The 20135-nt window shown below is 47.8% G+C and overlaps 1 protein-coding gene and 1 long non-coding RNA gene across 12 annotated transcripts in view; one reads left to right on the top strand and one right to left on the bottom strand.

The window, feature by feature from the left end:
* Positions 1 to 1965: 1965 nt before the first annotated feature.
* Positions 1966 to 16403, bottom strand: LOC120099790 (uncharacterized). Of its 2 annotated transcripts, none has more exons than XR_005498990.2 (3): positions 15012 to 16403; positions 9192 to 9502; positions 1966 to 2140 (listed from the first exon to the last, which is right to left on the bottom strand). It is a non-coding gene; the product is annotated as an uncharacterized LOC120099790 (long non-coding RNA). The 2 variants fall into 2 exon arrangements; XR_005498991.2 differs by lacking the exon at positions 15012 to 16403 and adding an exon at positions 11854 to 12502.
* Positions 16402 to 20135, top strand: part of Garre1 (granule associated Rac and RHOG effector 1) — a 78337-nt gene continuing 74603 nt past the window's right edge. For 4 of the 10 annotated variants that reach the window (XM_063261655.1, XM_063261650.1, XM_063261647.1 and 1 more), the window contains exon 1: positions 17671 to 18480. Coding sequence is in view for 1 of the 10 variants with exons in the window: in XM_063261654.1 (XP_063117724.1) it covers positions 17059 to 17229 (171 nt within the window). In the remaining 9 variants the exon portion in view is untranslated. Of the gene's footprint in view, positions 17235 to 17481; positions 18481 to 20135 lie in introns of those variants that run through there. The other 6 variants (XM_063261654.1, XM_008759155.4, XM_006228850.5 and 3 more) reach the window with 6 other exon arrangements.

Raw genomic sequence — 20135 nt, 5'->3', positions numbered from 1 at the left:
CCAGCTTTAAGTAGGTGAGGGATATGTGCGTTTAAAAAGTGACTGCATGGTGCCACACACATTTAATCCTAGCATTTGGAGGCAGTGCCAGGTGAGACCAACCTGGTCTACTTAGTGAGTTCCAGGATGGCCAGAGCTACATAGCGAGACCCTGTTGAGAGGCGGGTGGGGTTGACCTCAAGGGCTGGAGAGACGGCTCAGCAGATCCGTTCACTAGCCGCTCTTCCAGAGGACATGGGTTAGATTCCCAACATCCACAAGGCAAGTTAATTCTTGTCCCAGGGGATCTGAGGCTCATTCCAGCGGAACCCACATACACGGCACAGACATAGTACACAGACATACATGCAGACAACACACCCATACACATATTTTTTTTTCTTTTAATACTTACGGGAAGAAGGGCATTCAAGCAGAAACAAGAGCAGCTGAAAAGCTCCTGTGGCGGGGACGACCCTGAACAGCAGCCATGGAAGTTGGGGTGCAGAACAGGACATTTGAAAGTAGAACAGAGCTGTGGGAAGGATGTGGGGGGAAGCAGGGCACTCCATCCCAATACTGGCAGATAGGCTGAACTCTGTCAAAAAAAAAAGCTAGCAGGCCAAGAAGCACGAAGTCCCCTATTATAACCCCAGGTGTCCCTGCTCCCCGTAGTTGGGAGCACGTGGCTTGAATCTATGTTACAATGGCCTTTGTCATAGATCCCGTCTTCAAGCAGAGACCCGTGTGACACTCGGTTGAACTAAGGGAACAGTGTTCAGAATCAGACCCCTTCCCATGGGTTAGGCCTGTGTTTACCCGAAGTTAAATTGTTCTCCCCGTTTTTTGTAATCCAGGGAACCCTGTGGTGAAAGACCTTCATTATCATTTCCCATGTGGGTTTATCTGGAAGAGAAATTCTAAGAACTGGAAATTCTTGGGAACAGCCTGGCTTTGTAATCATAGTAAATACCTGCTCTGTCATCCTCAGGAGACACTGTGGCAGGGACCTCCTCAGTTAGGGTGGGGTTGTGTATTCATATGCTAAAATTCTGTACCCCAAGACCTGGCTGCCCCAAGAGAAGCAAATTCCCATGTACACTAGCCTTTGTTGTATAGGCCTTACCCTCCCCCACCCCCCAATTTAAAACTATCGTTAAGTAAAACTGACAAGAGCTAGTTACTGAGAGAGACTGAGTTTGAGTTACCAGGCTGGGAGTCGCAGGTAGAGACCAGGAGGAGAAGCGGGAGGAGCTCAGAGGAGGAGAACAATGTGCCTGTAGCTGAGTGAAATGGCTCCCCAGGACGCCAGACTGCTGGAGCATAAATAACCCAAGAAGATTCAAACAACAAGTATTGAGGCACACAGTTGGGGAAGTAGCCAGTCTAGCATTAGAGAATTAGATGAGGCGTTACCCCCCACCTCCCGTAATTGTGCAGAGCCTAATAAATAAATCACAGTTTGAGTCTCATTCAATTGAAGGCAGGTGGGGGCTGAGTATAATTCTCTTATTTTACAGGATTGAACCACATGATCATCAGTACTGTGTGAACCAGCTTTGCAGAATCTGTGCTCTGCTGGTGGTGCACACCTTTCATGCCAGCACTTGGGAAGCAGAGGCAGGCAGTTCTCTATGAGTTTGAATTCTAGGGGGGTCTCTACATAGAGAGACCCTGTCTCAAAAAAAAGGGGTGGAGGATGGGGAGCTTGACCTGAGTTGTGTGAGAAATGACGTCAGGGGCTAGTGTGCAGTTCAGTAGTAGTAGAATTCTGTCCAGCATGTAATATGAATGAGCCTAGGTTCAGTCACCAGTACCACATCGTACCAGACGAGCTATACCTGGTCTTTCCCCTGCGCATACTCATGTCCACAGTATGTCGGTATCCTGCATTGGTCTTTGTGAGGTAGGCATTGTTTTATCTTGTAAGCTGCTCGCACTTCCCCTTCTATGAGCTATTTACAAATACTCTGTATTAGGGAAAGATTTTAATTTTTTAGGATTTATTTTATGTATGTGAGTACACTGTAGCTGTTCAATCACACCAGAAGAGGGAGGGCATCGGATCCCATTACAGATGGTTGTGAGCCACCCTGATGTGGTTGCTGGAAATTGAACTCAGGACCTCTGGAAGAGCAGTCAGTGCTCTTAACCGCTGAGCCTGGAAAAGAAAAAAATTTTAACGTGAATATGGTTAACACAAATGAAAAAGTAACGTACAGTTTTGACCCTCACTGGATAAGGAGCTGCAAGCCTGAGATTCAGCACCAGAGAGGAAATCAGGAGATGCACAGGAAGTAGAAGGGCGGGACATTCCACTTGGAGGCGTTTTTTTTTTTTTTTTTTTTTTTTTTTTTTTTTTTTTTTTGGGAGAGGAGGGCTTTCCGGCTGGGATGAGAAAAGAACTCATCACACATCTAGTTTCCTTTGTCTTTTTGGACACGCTGAGGTTTTTTTTTTTTTTTTTTTTTTTTCAGAGCTGAGGACCGAACCCAGGGCCTTGCACTTGCTAGGCAAACGCTCTACCACTGAGCTAAATCCCCAACCCCACGCTGATTTTTGCATTCATTATCAATGACTGCATTTAGCTCTCGAGGTACAGGAGTTCAAGGCAGGCCATGAGCTTGCTGTAGTAGGTGGAAGGTCTTACTCTGACACTTAACATGAAAGCAGGACTGAGCCTCCAGGTGCCCTTGAGCTGGTGACAGAGGCTATTCTGCAATCGGGAAAGGGCTCAAAGGGGAGTTATCAATCTCACAGGGAATTCATGTCTTCATTTATAAGTGTAGGCCAAGTTCAAGGTCTTGATTCTCAGCCGGGGGAACATTCCTTTAGAAAAGGCACCACGGACAAAACACAGCAGCCTCGGGAAGGAGAACAAGCCTTGGATCCAACTAGTGTTCAGGAATCAGAGCCCACGCTCCTTCTTTTAAGACACATGCTGGGGGTTGGGGATTTAGCTCAGTGGTAGAGCGCTTGCCTAGCAAGCTCAAGGCCCTGGGTTCGATCCCCAGCTCCGGGGGAAAAAAAAAAAAAAGGAAAAAAGACACATGCTATTTACTGTGTGTCCTCAGTTCTTCCAGAAAGCATCTCTGTCTACATTGAGGCATTGAGGCATTGAGGCATGTGTGCACATGCGTGAGAGGTGAGTGTGTGTGTGTGTGTGTGTGTGTGTGTGTGTGTGTGTGTGTGTGCTGGTGCCCTGGAGTACAGAGGAAGGTATTGGATCCCCTGGAGCAGGAGTTATAGGTGGTTGTGAGTCACCTGACATGGAAACTCAGGTCCTCTCCAAGAGCAGCACAGACCTGTAATTATTAGGCCAACTCCCCTGCCATGTCCGATGCCTTATTTTGGCTTCTGCAGGCACCCATATATACATTTCATACACACATATGCACACATACACATAAGAAAAGTTTAGGTGCAGAAGATCCAGGGCTCTATGCTGACCAGGTTAACAGCCTTACGGCGGCGATGAGGTCCCAGGATCACCGAAGACTCAGTTCTAGGGCTGTCGGTATCTTTACAGAAAACAACCGTTGACTCAGTGTTACTGCAGGTCTGGCTTTCCTGCCTCAGCCTCCCAGGACTCAGATGATGGATAGGCAACAGCACTCTCAGGCTGCTTTTACTCTGTTAAAATCTCCTCATCCTTGCCTGCCAGGCAGTTGGTCTCTCCTGCACTTCCTGTAATCCTGGTCATAGTTCAAACATCCATGCCCTACCTGGGTCAGCATCCCTCCAAGAGCTTTGGTCAGTCTAGAAAGTCTTGTTAAGAAGTCCTTTCCAGGGCTGGAGAGATGGCTCAGGGGTTAAGAGCACTGACTGCTCTTCCAGAGGTCCTGAGTTCAATTCCCAGCAACCACATGGTGGCTCACGACCATCTGTAATGGGATCCGATGCCCTCTTCTGGTACATTTAAAGACTACAGTGTACCATGTAAATATAAATCTTTTTTTTTTTTTTTTGGTTCTTTTTTTCGGAGCTGGGGACCGAACCCAGGGCCTTGTGCTTCCTAGGTAAGCGCTCTACCACTGAGCTAAATCCCCAGCCCCGTAAATATAAATCTTTAAAAAAAAAGTCCTTTCCAAAATAAGAGGAAGAACTAGGAATAGGAACTCCACAGGAAGTTCAACAGAGTCAAGTAACCTGGACCCTTGGGGCTCTCAGAGACTGAACCAACAACCAAAGAACATACTCAGACTGGACCTAGGCCTCCCCACATGTATGCAGCTTGGTCTTCACGTGGGTCCTGAACAACTGGAGTGAGGGCTATCCCAAAAGCTGCTGCCTGTCTGTGGGATGTTCTTCTAGCTGGGCTGCCTTGTCTGGCCTCAGTGGGAAGTGCCTAGCCTCGCAGAAACTTTAAGTGCCAGGGTTGGGGGATACCCAGAGAGGCCCCCACCTGCTCAGAGGCAAAGGAGAGGCTGGGAGAAGGATTGTGGGAGGGGGTGGTAAGGAGTGGGACAATGAGTGGGATATAAAGAGAATAATTAAAATAAATAATAAGTAAGTAAATAAAAGAAGCCCTGGGGTTGGGGATTTGGCTCAGTGGTAGAGCGCTTGCCTAGCAAGTGCAAGGCCCTAGGTTCAGTCCCCAGCTCTGAAAAAAGAAAAGAAAAAAAAACAAAAAACAAAAAAAGTCCTTCCCAGATTTTCCCTGCTTGATTCTACTCAGAAATACCACTTCCTCAGTGTAGTTTTAGGCAGGGAGGGTCTGGTCTGCTCCCGTACATTGGCATGCTTAAGAGGAGGTAGCAGGAGAATCCCAAAGGCCAGTCTGGGCTACCTAGTAAGTTCTGAGCTAGCCTGAGCTACACAGTTAGACTGTCTCAGAAAGAAAGAGATATTCTGGGGCTGGGGATTTAGCTCAGTGGTAGAGCGCTTACCTAGGAAGCGCAAGGCCCTGGGTTCGGTCCCCAGCTCCGAAAAAAAGAACCAAAAAAAAAAAAAAAAAAAAGAGATATTCTGTTGCCACAAGTGCCTCTGGGTCGTATGAATGTGATCGTTGTGTGACAGTCAGTGGTGTCCCTAAGAGCCGGTTCTTAGCCAGACAAGATGGTCGTCCTAATGCTCAGAAGGCAGAGCAGGTGGACGTCAGTGAGTCACCAGGCCGCCCTGGTCACATAATAAATTCCAGGAAAGCCAGGGCTACATGGTAAAATCCCTTCCTTAAAACAAAGAAAACAAACAGGCAAACAAGCAGAACCAGTTCCCAGGCATGGATTTCTCTGTGCTGGTCTGAGCCTCTGAGTCACAGACCTAAAAATACACCACAGGGCTGTGACCTAAGCCTCGTTACTGCTCCCCTCTGGGTCTGGGGCTAACCTGTGATCGCTAGCAGGGAGCCCACACCAGCTCTGCTGCTGCCTCTTGCTCTGAGCATTTCTTTTCTTCCGTTCGTTAATTTTCTTTTAATTAATTTTTTAATTAATTAAATATGGTGTTAAGGTTTTCTTTTAATTAATTATGTAATTAATTAATGTGTATGGGTGTTTTGCCCGCATATATGTATGTGTACCACTGTGTGCCCCGGTGCCTGTGAAATCCAGAAAAGAACATCAGGTCCCCTGGGACCGGAGAGGTAGCTATCAAATGGGAGTCAATTGTAGGTCCTATGGAAGAGCCCCTTCCATCAGCCCCTTCTCATTAAATAGAAGATTGACATAGAGTCTCACCCTGTGGCCCAGCTTGGCTTACAACTCCTTATGAAATCAAGACTCATCATCCTCCTGCCTCAGCCTCTGGAGTTTGGATATTGTAGACAGGCATTACCAAACCTGGTTCTTGTCTCAATCATCCATTACTGGGATGAATCTCACTGTGTAGGCCAGGCTGGCCTAGAATTTAGGATCCGTCTGACCGAACCGTTTTTTTTTTTTAAAGATTTATTTATTTATTATATATAAGTACACTGTAGCTGTCTTCAGACACACCAGAAGAGGGTATCAGCTCCCATGACAGATGGTTGTGAGCCACCATGTGGTTGCTGGGATTTGAACTCAGGACCTCTAGAAGGGCAGTCAGTGCTCTTAACCGCCATCTCTCCAGCCTGAACCTTTTTTTTTAAAGTTAATTAATTTAGTTACTTATTCATTTTACATCTTGAACACCACCCCCTGTCCTTCAGCTCCTCCCAGTTCTATCCTTACAAACTGCTCCCCACCCACCATTACTCCCTGCCCTCCTCAGAGAAGGGGAAATCTCCCTTGGGTACCACTCCACTAAGTGTTTCCTCTTCCACTGAGGCCAGATCAGGCAGTTTGGCTAGGTGAAAGGGATCCAATGGCAAACAACAGAGTCAGAGACAGCCTCCGCTCCAATTGTTAGAGGATTCCCAAGAAGACCAAACTGCACATCTGCTACAAATGTGTAGGGGGCCCAAGTCCAGCCCCTGCATGCTCTTTGGTTGGTGGTTCCATTTCTTTGAGCCCCCATGGGTGAGCCCAGGTTAGCTGACTCTGTAGGTCTTCTTATGGTGTCCTTGAGCCCTCCAGTTGGCTCAAGAACTCAAGCGACAGCACATCCTCAACCTTTTAAATGTTGGGATTCCAGATGTGCAGCCACACCTGGCCTCTGTGCCTTCCTGACAGACAGCACCACGATGAAAGAGAGCAGCCTTCACCTAAGCCAGCCTATCTTTGGGTCAGACGCCTCTCCCCTTGGCCTTCGAGACGGACACAGGACCTGTTCTGCAGCGTTGGCTTTTTTCAACCCAGAGGATGGCTTGTGCTTAAGAGATGCCCAGTGCTGGGAACGGTGGCACATGCCTGTAATCCCCTAATCCCAAAGCTGGGGAGGCTGAGGTAGGAAGATTACAAGTTTGAAGCCAGTCTCAGACTTGACGGGGGCTTAGAATACATATGGTGGTGCACACCTTTAATCCCAGCGTGAGGGGAGGCAGAGGTCACTGGATCTCTGTGAGTTCAAGGCCAGCCTGGCAGTAATAGTCCAGGACACCCAGGGCTATGGGGAGAGACTTGGTCTCAAAATAGGTAAGTAAATAAATATATAAGCATATAAAAAAGAATCTGCTGTAGACCAAGACAAACGAGTCATTCAAACCATCCCTGGTGTCTAGACCGGTTTGTTTCTTCTTCCGGTTATGACCTGCTTTCAACCTGGAAACTGGACTCTTCCTCAGCCGAGTTAAGGTGGACTGCCGAGCCCATAATGTCTGTCTCTAGCACAGTCAGAGAGAGCTGCTGTTCTCGGCTCTTGCCAGGAAGGGAAGTACCTCCCAGACACATCCGCTGCTGACTTATCCCAACTTGAACTTGCCTCGTGCTCACCTAACTGAAGGAGGAATGGAAATTTAGAAGCAAATATTGATGGGTACAACTAAGGTTTGCCACAGCCAACTGCTGAGAAGGATGGCCAGCTAGACAGCTGGCAGAAGTGGCGGGCTGTGGGGGTGTGGCTGGCAGAGGTGGCAGACCTGAGCCCCAGGCTGCCTGCTGGAGCAGGCTAGCAGCTCCTCAACCCATTCTCCCACACGCAAACTAGGTGGAGGGGGGGAGCTCTCAGAACCTCTCTCCCTGCCTGCGGGTGAGATATAAGCTCCCCACCTCAATAGTCGTGGACTTATCCTCCGAAACTGTAAGAAGCTCCCAACTAAATGTTTTCTAAAGAAGAAAGAAAGAGAGCAGTGGGGGGAAGGAAGGAAGGGAGAAAGAAAGGAAGGAAGAAAGAAAGAAGGAAGGAAGGAAGGAAGGAAGGAGAAAGAAAGAAAGAAAGGAAGAAAGGAAGGAAGGAAGGAAGGAAGGAAGAAAGAAAGAAAGAAAGAAAGAAAGAAAGAAAGAAAGAAAAGAGAAGAAAAGAAAAAGAACTTTAGATTTAGATATGGTGGCCAAGTGTATAGTTTAGAACTTGAGAGGGTCAGGCAAGTCCAAGACTAACCTGGGCTACAAAGAGGGACCTTGTCTCATAAACAGCAGAAACCTTAGAGCATTGTGTGCACTGATGATACATAGAATTCTTTGACCTTGACATTGGAAAAAAGCTATGGATCTCAACCCCCGTGGCTTCAATTCCATGCTGTATTAGTAGCTGTCTACTACAGTTGGGCAGGAAAACTAGACCACAGTCTTACAATCTTCAGTACAACTGAAAAGATAGAAAAGGGTGGGGAAGCTGGATGTGGTGTCTGTGGTCTTACCACTTCAGAGGGAGAGTCAGGAGGATCAAGGCCAGTCTGGGCTATTAGTGAATTCTAGGCTATCCTTAAAAAAAAGGGGGGGGGTTGGGGATTTAGCTCAGTGGTAGAGCGCTTGCCTAGGAAGCGCAAGGCCCTGGGTTCGGTCCCCAGCTCCGAAAAAAAGAACCAAAAAAAAAAAAAAGTAAAGATTGGGAAAGAATGATTTAGAGTATAAAACCTGAACCTGGAAGTCAGGCAGTGTTGGCACACACCTTTGATTCTGGTACTCAGGAAGCAGAGGCAGGCAGGTCTCTATGAGTTCAAGGCCAACCTGGTCTATAGAGTGAGTTCCAAAACAGTCAAGGCTATACAGAGAAACCCTGTCTCAAAACAAACAAACAAACAAACAAACAACACACACACAGAGAAAGAGACAGAGAGACAGAGACAGAGACAGAGAGAGACACAGAGAGACAGAGAGACAGACAGAGACAGAGAGAGACAGAGAAAGAGAGAGAGAGTTCATGCTATGTGACTCCATTTACATGAAATTTATAACAGGAAAAACTCATCTATAGTGGTAATGATTGGACTAATAGTCACTGAACCAGTGAGATAGCTCATCTGGTTAAGATAGGTACTCATGAAGGGGGGAGGGGAAAAAAAGATAGGTGCTCACAACCCTGACACCCCAAGTTCAATTCGGAGGACCCAATGGTAAGAAGAGACTGTTACAGGTTTCTTCCAACTGCCACAGGTGCACACACAAAGTAAATGCACTGGGGCTGGAGAGATGGCGGAGTGCTTAAAAGCACTGGCTACTTTCCCAGAGGATGAGCATTCAGTGCCCAGCACTCACACAGTTCACACAGCAGCTCACAGCTGTCTGCCACTCCAGTCTCAAGGGCTCTGACGCCCTCTGCTGGTCTCTTCAGGCACTGCATGCACACGATGCACATACATACAAGCAGGGAAATGCTCAGACAATATAAAATGAAGTAAATATTAAAAATAAAAGCAAAAGAAATTTTTTAAAGCAGTAGTAATTGTTGGCCCGTGAATTTAGTGACTTTACCTTCTCTCCATTGTTCTGCCCTCTGATAACACAGAGTCCCGAGTGCCCTGCTAACTCCCCAGGGTCCCCATGCTCTCTGCTCCGTCTAACTCTCCGTGGAATTCTTGTTTCTCTTCAAACTGTTCTTCCCAGCCTGCCAAGTATAATCTGGTCCCAGGAGAACTCCCATGGCCTCACATCCTCACAGGAGCCAAATTCCTTGCTTCAGATGCTTCTTACAGGCAGTCCCCTCTGCCTGGAGGCCTTGTCTTCCTCAGCCAATGTCTTCTCATTTTTCCAGTGACAATTTAAATATTGCACTCCCAGCCTACCTGCAGAACACAGAAGAAGAAGGCATTATTGTTTGCTAGTGATAGGCTTCCAGCACATAGTTCTTTTGCTTCATGGCATCGTGTCTTAATTGTGCCCACAAGTTTAGGTTATATATTTGTGTTCAAGTCTCTGTTCTTCACCATGAGTGTAAATACCACCTTCGTCAGCCATTATGACAGCCACAGGAGTCCCTGGCACCCAGGAAGCTGGTGCGGGAGAATTAATAGTTCAAGGCTACCCTGAGCTAAAAGCAAGAGCCTTTACCCAGCACTCAGGAAGCAGACTTAGAAGCCAACCTTGTCCACAAAGCAAATTCTAAGTCAGCCAGGACTAAATAGTAAGCCTTATCTCCAAACAAAAAAACAGAGAACAGGGGCTGGAGAGATGGCTCGGTGGTTAAGAGCACTGACTGCTCTTTCAGAGGTCCGGAGTTCAAATCCCAGCAACCACATGGTGGCTCACAACTATCTGTAATGGGATCTGATTCCCTCTTCTGGTGTGTCTGAAGAGAGTAATCCTTACAGAGTGAGTCCCAGGACAGCCAGGGCTACATGATGAGCTCCTACCTCAAAACAAAACACTAAAAAGACAACCTTATTTTCTTAAAAACAACAACCACCAACTTTACTGTTATTGTATGTGTGGGTGCAGGCATGTTCTCACCAGTGTGCATGTGTGAAGGTCAGAGGTTAACTTTGTGAAGCCAGCCTTCTCCTTCCACAGCAAGTGCCTTACCTCCTGAGTAATCTCGCCAACCCTTACCTTTTCCTTTCCCCAATACCTAACACAGTACTGGGGTGCTCAGAAATGCGCTGAATGACTGCATGAGTCGCTTGGTGAGCCCCTATGGCTTGCTGGGTGCAGCAGTGGGGTATGAAATGAACGTTACCTATCCTCGTGGAGCACAGGGGCCTTTCCACTACAGTTCTGCGTGATAAATACTATGATTGCAAACTCAGAGTAGTTTGGGGAAGCCTTTTTACAGTGGGAGCCCCCACGAGTGCATGCCTTCAAAGAGAGCCATGGCCAGAGACCTGTATGTAGGGGCAAGCAAATTATGAAAACTTTTTAGACTCGGGTCTCTCTAAGGTGTTTTAGTGTGTGTGTGTGTGTGTGTGTGTGTGTGTGTGTGTGTGTGTGTGTATGTGTGTGTGTACATGCCATGTGTATGTCGATCAAAGGACAACTGGCAGGAGTTAGTTTTCTCCTTATACGATATGGGTCCCAGGGCTCTGATGAAGGTCTTCAGGCTCAGTGACCAGTGCCTTTCCCCCGGCCCTCCTTATTTGTAGACATTAGTTGGAAGGAAGCTCAGAGCCACAGTGATTTTAAGGTGGCTTTAGGTTTCACCAGTTCACTGTGAGCCCTTCGCAGAGCCAAATGGTGTCACCCAGACTCATTCCTAACAGTGTGGAGACCGATGGTAGATGGTAGTTAATTATTTTGGACTCTAACAGCAGAGTCAAACCATTACAGGTTAAGAGTCACTTTTTTGTTTACAAACTTCGCCTTTCCCCAGCTATTTCTCATAACTTGGCTGTGCTCAGCCTTGCCCCTAAAGCAGAACGAATTCCCCTAGCAGCCATGTAGGTTAGAGTTAAGGTTAGACCCAGTCTTGCCAGGCAGTTCGAGAAGCTGGAAGTTCGGCCCGAATCGAATCAATCCCTGCAGAGCACTGGAGGGAGGACACCCTTCCCCCTTCCCACTCACTGGGCTGCCATGAAGACTGCAGGACCTGCTCCCAATACTGTGTGGGAGGCAGCCAGCTGCCCAGCGCAGGGCATCTGCTGTTGCATAATCCTGCCCTCTAGTACCTTCCTCTGAGCTGCTGGATAGAGCTGGGGATGTGGCTAAGTTGGTGGACGTGCTTGACGGGCTGCAGGAGGCCCTAGGCTGAGGAAGAGGCATGAGGTCACCTGTAATTCCAGTACTTATAAAGTAAATGCAGGAAAGTCAGGGGTTCAGGCTATCTTCACCTACCTAGTAATTCAAGGTCGGCTTGGGCTACATGATACCCTATCCCAAAAGAGGGGCTAGGACTTGGTTTGGGAAGGAATTGACGGTTCCAGTCCAGGCTTTGTAACCAGCACCCAAATTACAGCTAAGGTCACATTGCCACCAGCAACTCAGCCAGTGGCAGTGTTCTTATCCCTTGTTTGCTAGTGATTCAACTGCCATGTGTAGGCTGGCTGTGCTAAGAGCTAATGCATATACCAAGGGTGGGTAGATCAGAGGTAAAACATTTTCCTAGCACATCTAAGGCTCTGGGTTTCATTCTTAACAACACACACACACACACACACACACACACACACACACACACACACACACACACCCCACAATGACTCACTGGAGCCTCCTAGTGACCGCTGAGTTCCTCTGGATGTATATATGTGGAAGGGATGAAGACTGACCCCTGGAGGCCTCCTCCCTGCTCTGCCCAGAGAGAACTGATAGGCTGTGGGGGAGCCTGCGTGTGAGTTACCCCCAGGCATCAGGACTGTTGCCAAGGACAGTTGTTCCGGTGGCCACAGTGCCTTTTTGTTTGAGCTAATGAATCCCCTGTTGTTCCAGTGACAAGGAGGTGGGGTTATTACATTTTGACAACCAAAAAGAAAGTCCACCCACGGCCAGGGAAGGCGGGGACAGAGTTCTGGCTATACAACCAGATGGATCTTGTATCCCTCATCCTTAGCCCCTGGGTGGGAAGCTTCAGAAAGTGTTTGACCAAGAACTGTTTTTCATTCTGTTTTGAGATAAGGTCTCCTTATGTGGCTTGGGCTGGCCTTGAACTTAAGACCCTCTTGTCTCCAGTTCCCAAATTCTGGAACTGTAAGTGAATGTCTCCACAGTCAACTTCCATCCTGACCCTTTCTTTCTTTCTTTTTTTCTTTTCTTTTTTCTTTTTTTGACAGGGTTTCTCTGTGTAGCCCTGGCTGTTCTGGAATTCAGTCTGTAGACCAAGCTGGCCTCAAACTCAAAAAAAAAAAAAAAAAAAAAAAAAAAAAAAAAAAAAAAAAAAAAAACTTCCTGCCTCTGCTTCTCAAGTGCTAGAATAGAAAGAGAAGGAAGAGGAGACACCAAACTCTGGGAGGGCGTGGCTCAGTGGTAGAGCACTTCATCTCTCGTGGACCAGGCTCTGAGTTCAGTCCCTACACCACAAACATGAATAAGCACCACCACCGCACGGCTCCATCCTGAACTCTTCCAATGCCGCCTCTCCTAGGACCAACAGCATGGATGTCCTTGGTGGTCTTACTGGCCAGGTCCACGCATCGTAGGACCTGGGCTCTGTTGGCTCTGAAATAGACAAACTGGAGTCATCCTTGGCTTTCAGGAGACCCTCACTCAAGGGCAGAGCCCAAAACACTTTTCATTCCTCTTCCTGAACCCCTGGGAGTTTGTAGGGGTTTGAAAAAAAAATCTCTTTGCTCACTGTGCACCTTTTGAGGCAGATAAACTGGGTGGATGTGGGACTTTTATTTTTTTTTCCTCCATGTGTCTCATTGACTGTCCTGGAACTTCCTGCATAGTTCAAGGGCTATCCCTGAACTCCCAGAAATCTGCCTCAGGAGTGTGGGGATTAAAGGCATGTGTTACCACACATGGCTTTTCTTTTTCTTGTGGGACATGGTCTCTCGCCTGCAGCCTGGCATGTGCTAAACAAATATGTCATTGCTGCTTGTTTCCCACACCCCCAGCCATCTTCCCACTCTTTACTGTAAAATGGGTTTCACTAAGTTGTTCAGGCTGATCTTGAACTCACTCTGCAGTCCACGCTGACTTTGATCTTGTGCTCGGCATCCAGAGTAGCTGAATTAGAGACACAGAGCCTCAACCTTGGATCAGATTTTCTTATAGAAAGGTCGGCCTCTTGTCTAAGCTTTAGTCAAAGGAGCTTGGAATCTTGGGGCCAGCCCAGACATTAGGAATTTCCTAGGCTCTTGGCCAGCTCCAAATCCCTACAACAATAAAGCCATCCAGGATCTCAGAAGAGAGGATGAGACAGGAGCCAGACATTCCACTGGATGTGGTGAGATGCACGTGATCCCAGCACTCAGGAGGCTGAGGCCAAGGAATCTGGAGTTCAAGAGCAGCTTGACCTAGACAGTGAGGGTGCCTCAGAGAAAGACGAGATCTGAGGCGGGAGAGATGGCTGGGTGGTGAAGAATGCTGTCTGCTCTTGCAGAGGACCTAGGTTCAGTTCCTAGCGCCAAGATGGTCACTCACAACCATCTGTAACTCCAGTTCTAGGGGATCTGGTGTCCTCTTCTACAGCCACTAGGCATGCACAAAGTACACATACACATACATACACATACATACATACATACATACATACATACATACATACATATAGGCAAAGCACCTATTCACATTAAATAAGTAAATTTTCATTTTAAAGAAGCCAAGTGGGGTTGGGGATTTAGCTCAGTGGTAGAGTGCTTGCCTAGCAAGCGCAAGGCCCTGGGTTCGGTCCCCAGCTCCGAAAAAAAAAAAAAAAAAGAAAAAAAAAAGAAAAAAAAAAAAAGAAGCCAAGTTCTGTCAGGCAGTGGTGGCACAGCCTTTAACCTGAGCACTTGGGAGGCAGAGCCAGGCAGAGCTTTGAGTTCGAGGACAGCCAGGGCTACACAGAAAAGCTCAGTCTTGGAAAAAGGAGGAGGAGGAGGAGAAGGACAAGGAAGAAGAGGAAGAAGAGGAGGAGGAAACTCCGGGAGGGTGTGGCTTAGTGGTAGAACACTATCATGGACCGGGATCTGAGTTCGATCCCTACACCAGGAGCATAAACAAGTGCACACACAAATGGCTGTTTGGTTTGAGCCTCTTGGCCTCAACCCCAGCCTGTGGTCAGGGTTGGGGACTATTGATCGCTCAGATAGTTTTGGGTAGGGGAAAGGCAGTGAAGGCGAGCCTTCCTCAGGGGGAGCAATCTGGAGACTAGGGGAGAGGTTTCCCCATCTGCACACAGCTCACATTGCCCTCAACTCCATCGCAGCCTGTCATGCTGTTTGAGCTAGTGCCTTGGCCTGGCCCCAACTCCCATCCATACTCAGCAGATGCAGCCAGTTGCTCTGTGCCCAGAATGTCTGGCCAGCTCCCTCCAGACCAGCTCCCAAATCCTGTGTTCTCTGGAATGCAGCAACCCACCCGGAAGGGAGCTCGAAATCCATCCTGCAGTGTTCACATCCTGCCCAAGGGAGGCCCCCCCAAAATACTTCCCTCTCCAGATTTACTCCACTGCTCCCCAGCCCCACCAAGAAGACTTGGCTGTGAAAACCCCTTCCTTGAAGGTTTTTCTTTCAGATGTTCCCACTAAAACTAACACGGAAGAGGCCAGCCTAGAAGCCTGGCTCCCACTGTCTCCAACAAGCTCGGCCAACAGTAATAGCCTCAACTGCTTAGGGAAATCAGCTCTGGAATCCCACAGGCGCCCCTGGATGTGAGATGTTCTCATTTTTCGGTTTCTCTGACATGAGGAATGTGAAGCCCTTATAAAAGCCAGCAAACCTGCTTTTTCTCTCAGCAGCTCCAGCCAAGGTTGAAGTGCGTGTCTGTGGTCTATCTCACTAAGGCAGGTTCTGGTCCTGCCCGACCTGTTCAGTATAGAAGAGCTTCTGAATTGAATCCTGTTCAGTTCTCATAGGCGGCAACGACCTCAGAGACAGTCCTGTCACCACATCCAGCTAGAGCTGTTTTCATCTAGACATACAGTAGGCTGCTCGGATGGCACAGTAAGAAAAGACAGACAGATAGGCAGAGAGACAGAACAATAGACAGACACAGAGACTGTCATTCTGAGACTGTAGGAGCCAAAAGTGGCCAACCAAATCCTGTTGCCTTCAACCCTGGTGCCTTTCCTGGGCACACCAGTACGATGGCATCGGTATCCAGGAAGCAGCTGCCCGCTTGTTCAGGTTCTACATGCAATCGCCCCTCCCCCAAGGAATCTTGGCTCCCCCTCTGCTTTACCCAGAACTGAGGAGGAAGGTTCCATTCTGAAGCGCTGTCCTGCAGCCTGCCTCGGGATCTCAGGGCTGTTGCTCTGTTTCTCCTGTCTGTTCCACCTTTCTGCTTTGGCACCTTTACCGTGAGGCATCACTACGTATTTTTAGAGACTCTGCTCCAGCCTTTGTATTTATTCACGTTTGGTTTCTTGACATAGGGTCTCCTGAAGACTAGGCTGGCCTCAAACTCCCATATAGCCTAGGATGACTTTTTTTTTTTTTTTTTCTTTTTTTCGGAGCTGGGGACCGAACCCAGGACCTTGTGCTTGCTAGGCAAGCGCTCTACCACTGAGCTAAATCCCCAACCCCCCCTTTTTTCTTTAAAGATTTATTTATTTATATACGAGTACACTGTAGCTGTCTTCAGACACACCAGAAGAAGGCATCTGATCCCATTACAGATGGTTGTGAGCCACTATGTGGTTGCTGGGAATTGAACTCAGGACCTCTGGGAGAGCAGTCAGTTCTCTTAACCGCTGAGCCATCTCTCTAGCCCCAACCACTGAGTCTTTAGCACCCTAGCACCTTGGGCCTAGCATAACCCAGTCCTGATTTTGTTGCTTTCAAAACCTGCATCAAATTCTATGTCCATACTTTCCCCCAATGCTGAGGGTGAACCCAAGGCCTCTCCTGTGTGAGGTAAATGCTCTACTACTAAACTGAACAGCAGTCCCATACATCCATTCTTGCCTCCCGGTTTCAGACCTCCATGCTACAGCAGGAGCAATCATCTCTTGCTTAAAACAGGGAGTTTGGAATGCTCTCAGGTAAGTCCTAACTTCTCTGGTTTTCTGACAATGAAACATTTGATAACTAACCTCCATTGTGTTGTCTTGGCTGGCCCTGAATTTGCTATGTAGACCAGGTAGGACTCAAATTCATAGAGATCTGCTTGCTTCTGTCTTCTGAGTGGCTGGGATTTAAAGGTATGCACCACCACTCCCAGCCTAAAACATTTGTTTCTTTTTTTTTTTTTTTCTTTTTTTCGGAGCTGGGGACCGAACCCAGGGCCTTGCGTTTGCTAGGCAAGCGCTCTACCCCTGAGCTAAATCCCCAACCCCAAAACATTTGTTTCTTAATCTCCCAAACTCTCTTTGCAGAACCCTGGGGCTTTAATACATGTCCCTGACAAGTTGTACTTTATCTCCGAGCTACACCTCGGATCCCTTTCGCTGTGTGCTGTCATGAAGTCTTCCTCAAGGTGTTTAAAGTTCCTTTTTCTCTTTTTAGGATCTCAGCTCTTGATCTAACCCTGAGGGTAATTACCTGGACACCCACTTCCACTGGGTCAGGGTACTCTCTCCTTCCCTCTTTTACTTTCCCCTCCTACCATCTGCCACAACTGACACTACATCATCATACTGATTTGTGACAGTAGTAGTCTGTTGCCACCACTCGCGAAGCAATCCGAGGGTGCTAGTACTATACCGCTCCTACACCGTCTGTCAGGTATGATGTCTAGCGATCAATGTTTCAGTCATTAATTTCAACGATAAATCTATGAGGACGCAAGCGAGCTGTCCAGCAGGGTATGGGCTAGGTTTTGAAGCATGGAGGAAAGGCCGAGCTTCGCCGCCGCCCATTCAGCACGAGGGGAGGGTGGGCTCCGGCCGGGGAAACCGCAGCGGCCGCCTGGGGCGGGGGCGGGGCCGACAGCAGACGTCACTTCCGGTGTACACAGCCGGTCCGGGCGGTGCGCCGGGAGCCGGGGCGCGTCGCAGGTGAGGTACGGGCGCCCGCCGGCGCGGGTCGGCGGGCACTGGCTGAGGGTGGCGGGCGGCGAGTCGCAAGAGCGACTGGCATCGAGGCGAGCTCGCGGGGTGCCGCTTTCCTCGGCGCCGTCCCTCTCCCGCCTGCTGTGGAGGACGCCGAGCTCGGCGGGCGCTGGCCGGGCGGACGGAAGCCTGGAGGGGCCTCTCGGCGCGCGCCCGGGACTGAGACCCTGAGGGGCGCGTCCGCTCTGAAGGACGCGGCTGCCTTGGGCCGCCGCGGGGGATCCGTTCCCGGAAGCTCGCGGCACCGTGCGCCAAGGGCTAGCGGCCTGTGGGCGACCTGGGTCCACGGGCACAGGCGGGCGCCGCTGCCCTCAGGCCGCCCCGCGGCTGCCGGGCCCGCCGCGCGCCCCTTCCTAGCTCTCGTTGAGCCCGTGGGCGCGGCGGGGGTCAGTGGAGGGCCCAGGCTGGGTTAAGGCTGAGGAAGGACCCACACCCGTAGGGCGAGCGCAGGGGTCAGGGGTGTGTCTTCCTGCTCCGCGTGGAGCAGGGGAAAAAGAGCATGCCTGTTTGGCATGATAAGAATTTTGTTTATACTTTAACCAAAATTGCCTGGAAAACGCTTAGCCCGGGGAGCCCCCAATTTGAAAATGGATTGTCCGTGCCCTTCCACACCCATTGCCATTATGAAAGCAATTCATTCTAATGTCCTTGTAAAAAACACTCGCAACTGTATACAAAGTGTCAGGAGGGAAAATGACCGCGGACACACCAGCTACGACTCGGTGACAACCACTGCTAACATTTTGGTGACATCAGTAAGTGTGTGTGTGTGTCACTCTTAGAGGTTTTGTAGTAGAGCATCGAGTACCATAATTTATCCAAACCCTGATGAGTATTTGATTGTCTCTGTCACTTGTGGCAAAACGGATTTATTTGATTATTGTCTTAGGCTAAATTTACAAATGGAGGTCAAAGGTAACATTCCATTTTTTTCTCCTTGTGGATATGCTTGGAAATCTGTTTGTTTCTTGTAATACCTTTAACATTTTTAACCTTTTTTGTTTTTGTTTGTTTATTTACTCATATTTATTTTGAACTAGAATCTCACTGTGTAGACCAGATTGACCTTAAGCTCACAGAGATCTCTCTACTTCAGTTTCTCAAGTGCTGGGATTAAAGACGTAGGCCAGTAGGCCTTGCCTTTATGTTTGTTTTTATTTTTAAGGCATATTCCCAAGTGCCAGGATAATCATCCAGGTAACCATATTGTTGTCTTATTATTATCATCTTATTTTAGGCTTAAAGTTCTAAGAATGTATTTGTAAAGGGCTACTTACAAGTTTGAGTTGGTGTGTGTTTGGATGTTTTTATGTGCCTTGAAAATAGTGAGTCTTTCCATTTTGTAATCTTTAAAAAGATCTTTTCCTTTACAAGTTCAGAGAATACTTATATTTGATATATGTGTGTGTGATACATATATGTGTAAAATATACATATTTAACAAGATTTCATTGCTGTTTCTTTTTTTTTTTTTTTTTTGCCGGAGGTGGGGACCGAACCCAGGGCCTTGCACTTGCTAGGCAAGTGCTCTACCAGTGAGCTAAATCCCCAACCCCTCATTGCTGTTTCATTAGCTTTCTTGCTGACAAGATAACAGACTCCATATGAAGAGTGCAAGTTTGTTGTGGCAACTTTTCAGTCTGGCATTTGAGATTCTAATCTTCCTCTATTTTTGCACACGAATACGTAGGTTAGCATTGGAGACCAAGATAGAAAAGTTCTCAGATTCCCTTGGCAAGCCTAGATTTTTTTCAATCTAAAATTATCTCTGGATTTTTGGAAGACAGCATCCTTTAAAAAAACCCAAACCAAATACAAAATATTTTACTAAATACTTATTCTGTTGAGAATGTGAAGCCTACTACACCAGGAGTTGTGTGTCTCCTAGATCTTCTGCGTTCCAGGGAAGTCGTGTGTCTACTCTGTCCCTTCTCCTGTGAGACTTTGTCCTCAGTGGAAAATAATGACCTTCCTAGATGGACAAAGAATGTTGGTTAGAACAAGGATTTGCTTTGTTTGGAGTGAGAAGAGCCCATTGCCGGGTTCTCTCAGTATTAATTCAAAAAGAGCCCAAAGTGTCGGTTGAGTTGTGCTCTAAACGTTTTTGGGTAGATATTGTCCATGTACGGCCCCCTTGTTGGTTCATCTAGTGGTTGCTGCTTGCTTGTTTCTGTTTCCTTTTCATTTTGTTTAGTTGTTTTTCCTCTTTGCCGTGCTTTTTTTTTTTTATGATAAAACTCAAGACTTTGAGATTGTATTTATTTTTGTTTTTGTTTTATATGCATGGATATTGTCTGAAGGCTGCAGTCTGGGTGTACAGAGCCACTGAAACCAGAAGAGGGCTACCCATCCTCTGGGTCTGAAGTTAAAGATGGTTGTGAGCTGCCATGTGGGTGGTGAGACGAAACCCAGGTCCTTTGCAAGAGTAGCCAGTGCTCTTTTTTTTTTTTTTTTTTTCCGGAGCTGGGGACCGAACCCAGGGCCTTGCGCTTCCTAGGCAAGCGCTCTACCACTGAGCTAAATCCCCAACCCCGTAGCCAGTGCTCTTAACCTGTGAGCCATCTCTCTTCAGGCCCTGAATTTACAAGTTTGGGCATGCTGGGTGTGCACTGTTACCACTGAGCTACCTCCCCAGATGCTGTGACTTTGTAAATACTTGGTGAGGGCAGCCATTCTTGTTGTTACAAACCAGCCTTGCTCTTGACTGCCTACCTAAGAGCAGTAGTGTCTATTTTCTCACCTTGTCTTTATTGCTCCACCTTACCTTGTCTGTCTAGTGCTATTTTCTTTTTCTTTTTTTTTTTTTTTAAAGATTTATTTATTTGTTATATATGAATACACTGTCGCTGTCT

This window comes from Rattus norvegicus, chromosome 1 (assembly GCF_036323735.1).
Source record: "Rattus norvegicus strain BN/NHsdMcwi chromosome 1, GRCr8, whole genome shotgun sequence".
Taxonomy (NCBI): Eukaryota; Metazoa; Chordata; class Mammalia; order Rodentia; family Muridae; genus Rattus; species Rattus norvegicus.
The sequence above is the reverse complement of the archived record's forward strand: the minus strand, read 5'-3'. Positions and strand labels throughout refer to the sequence as shown.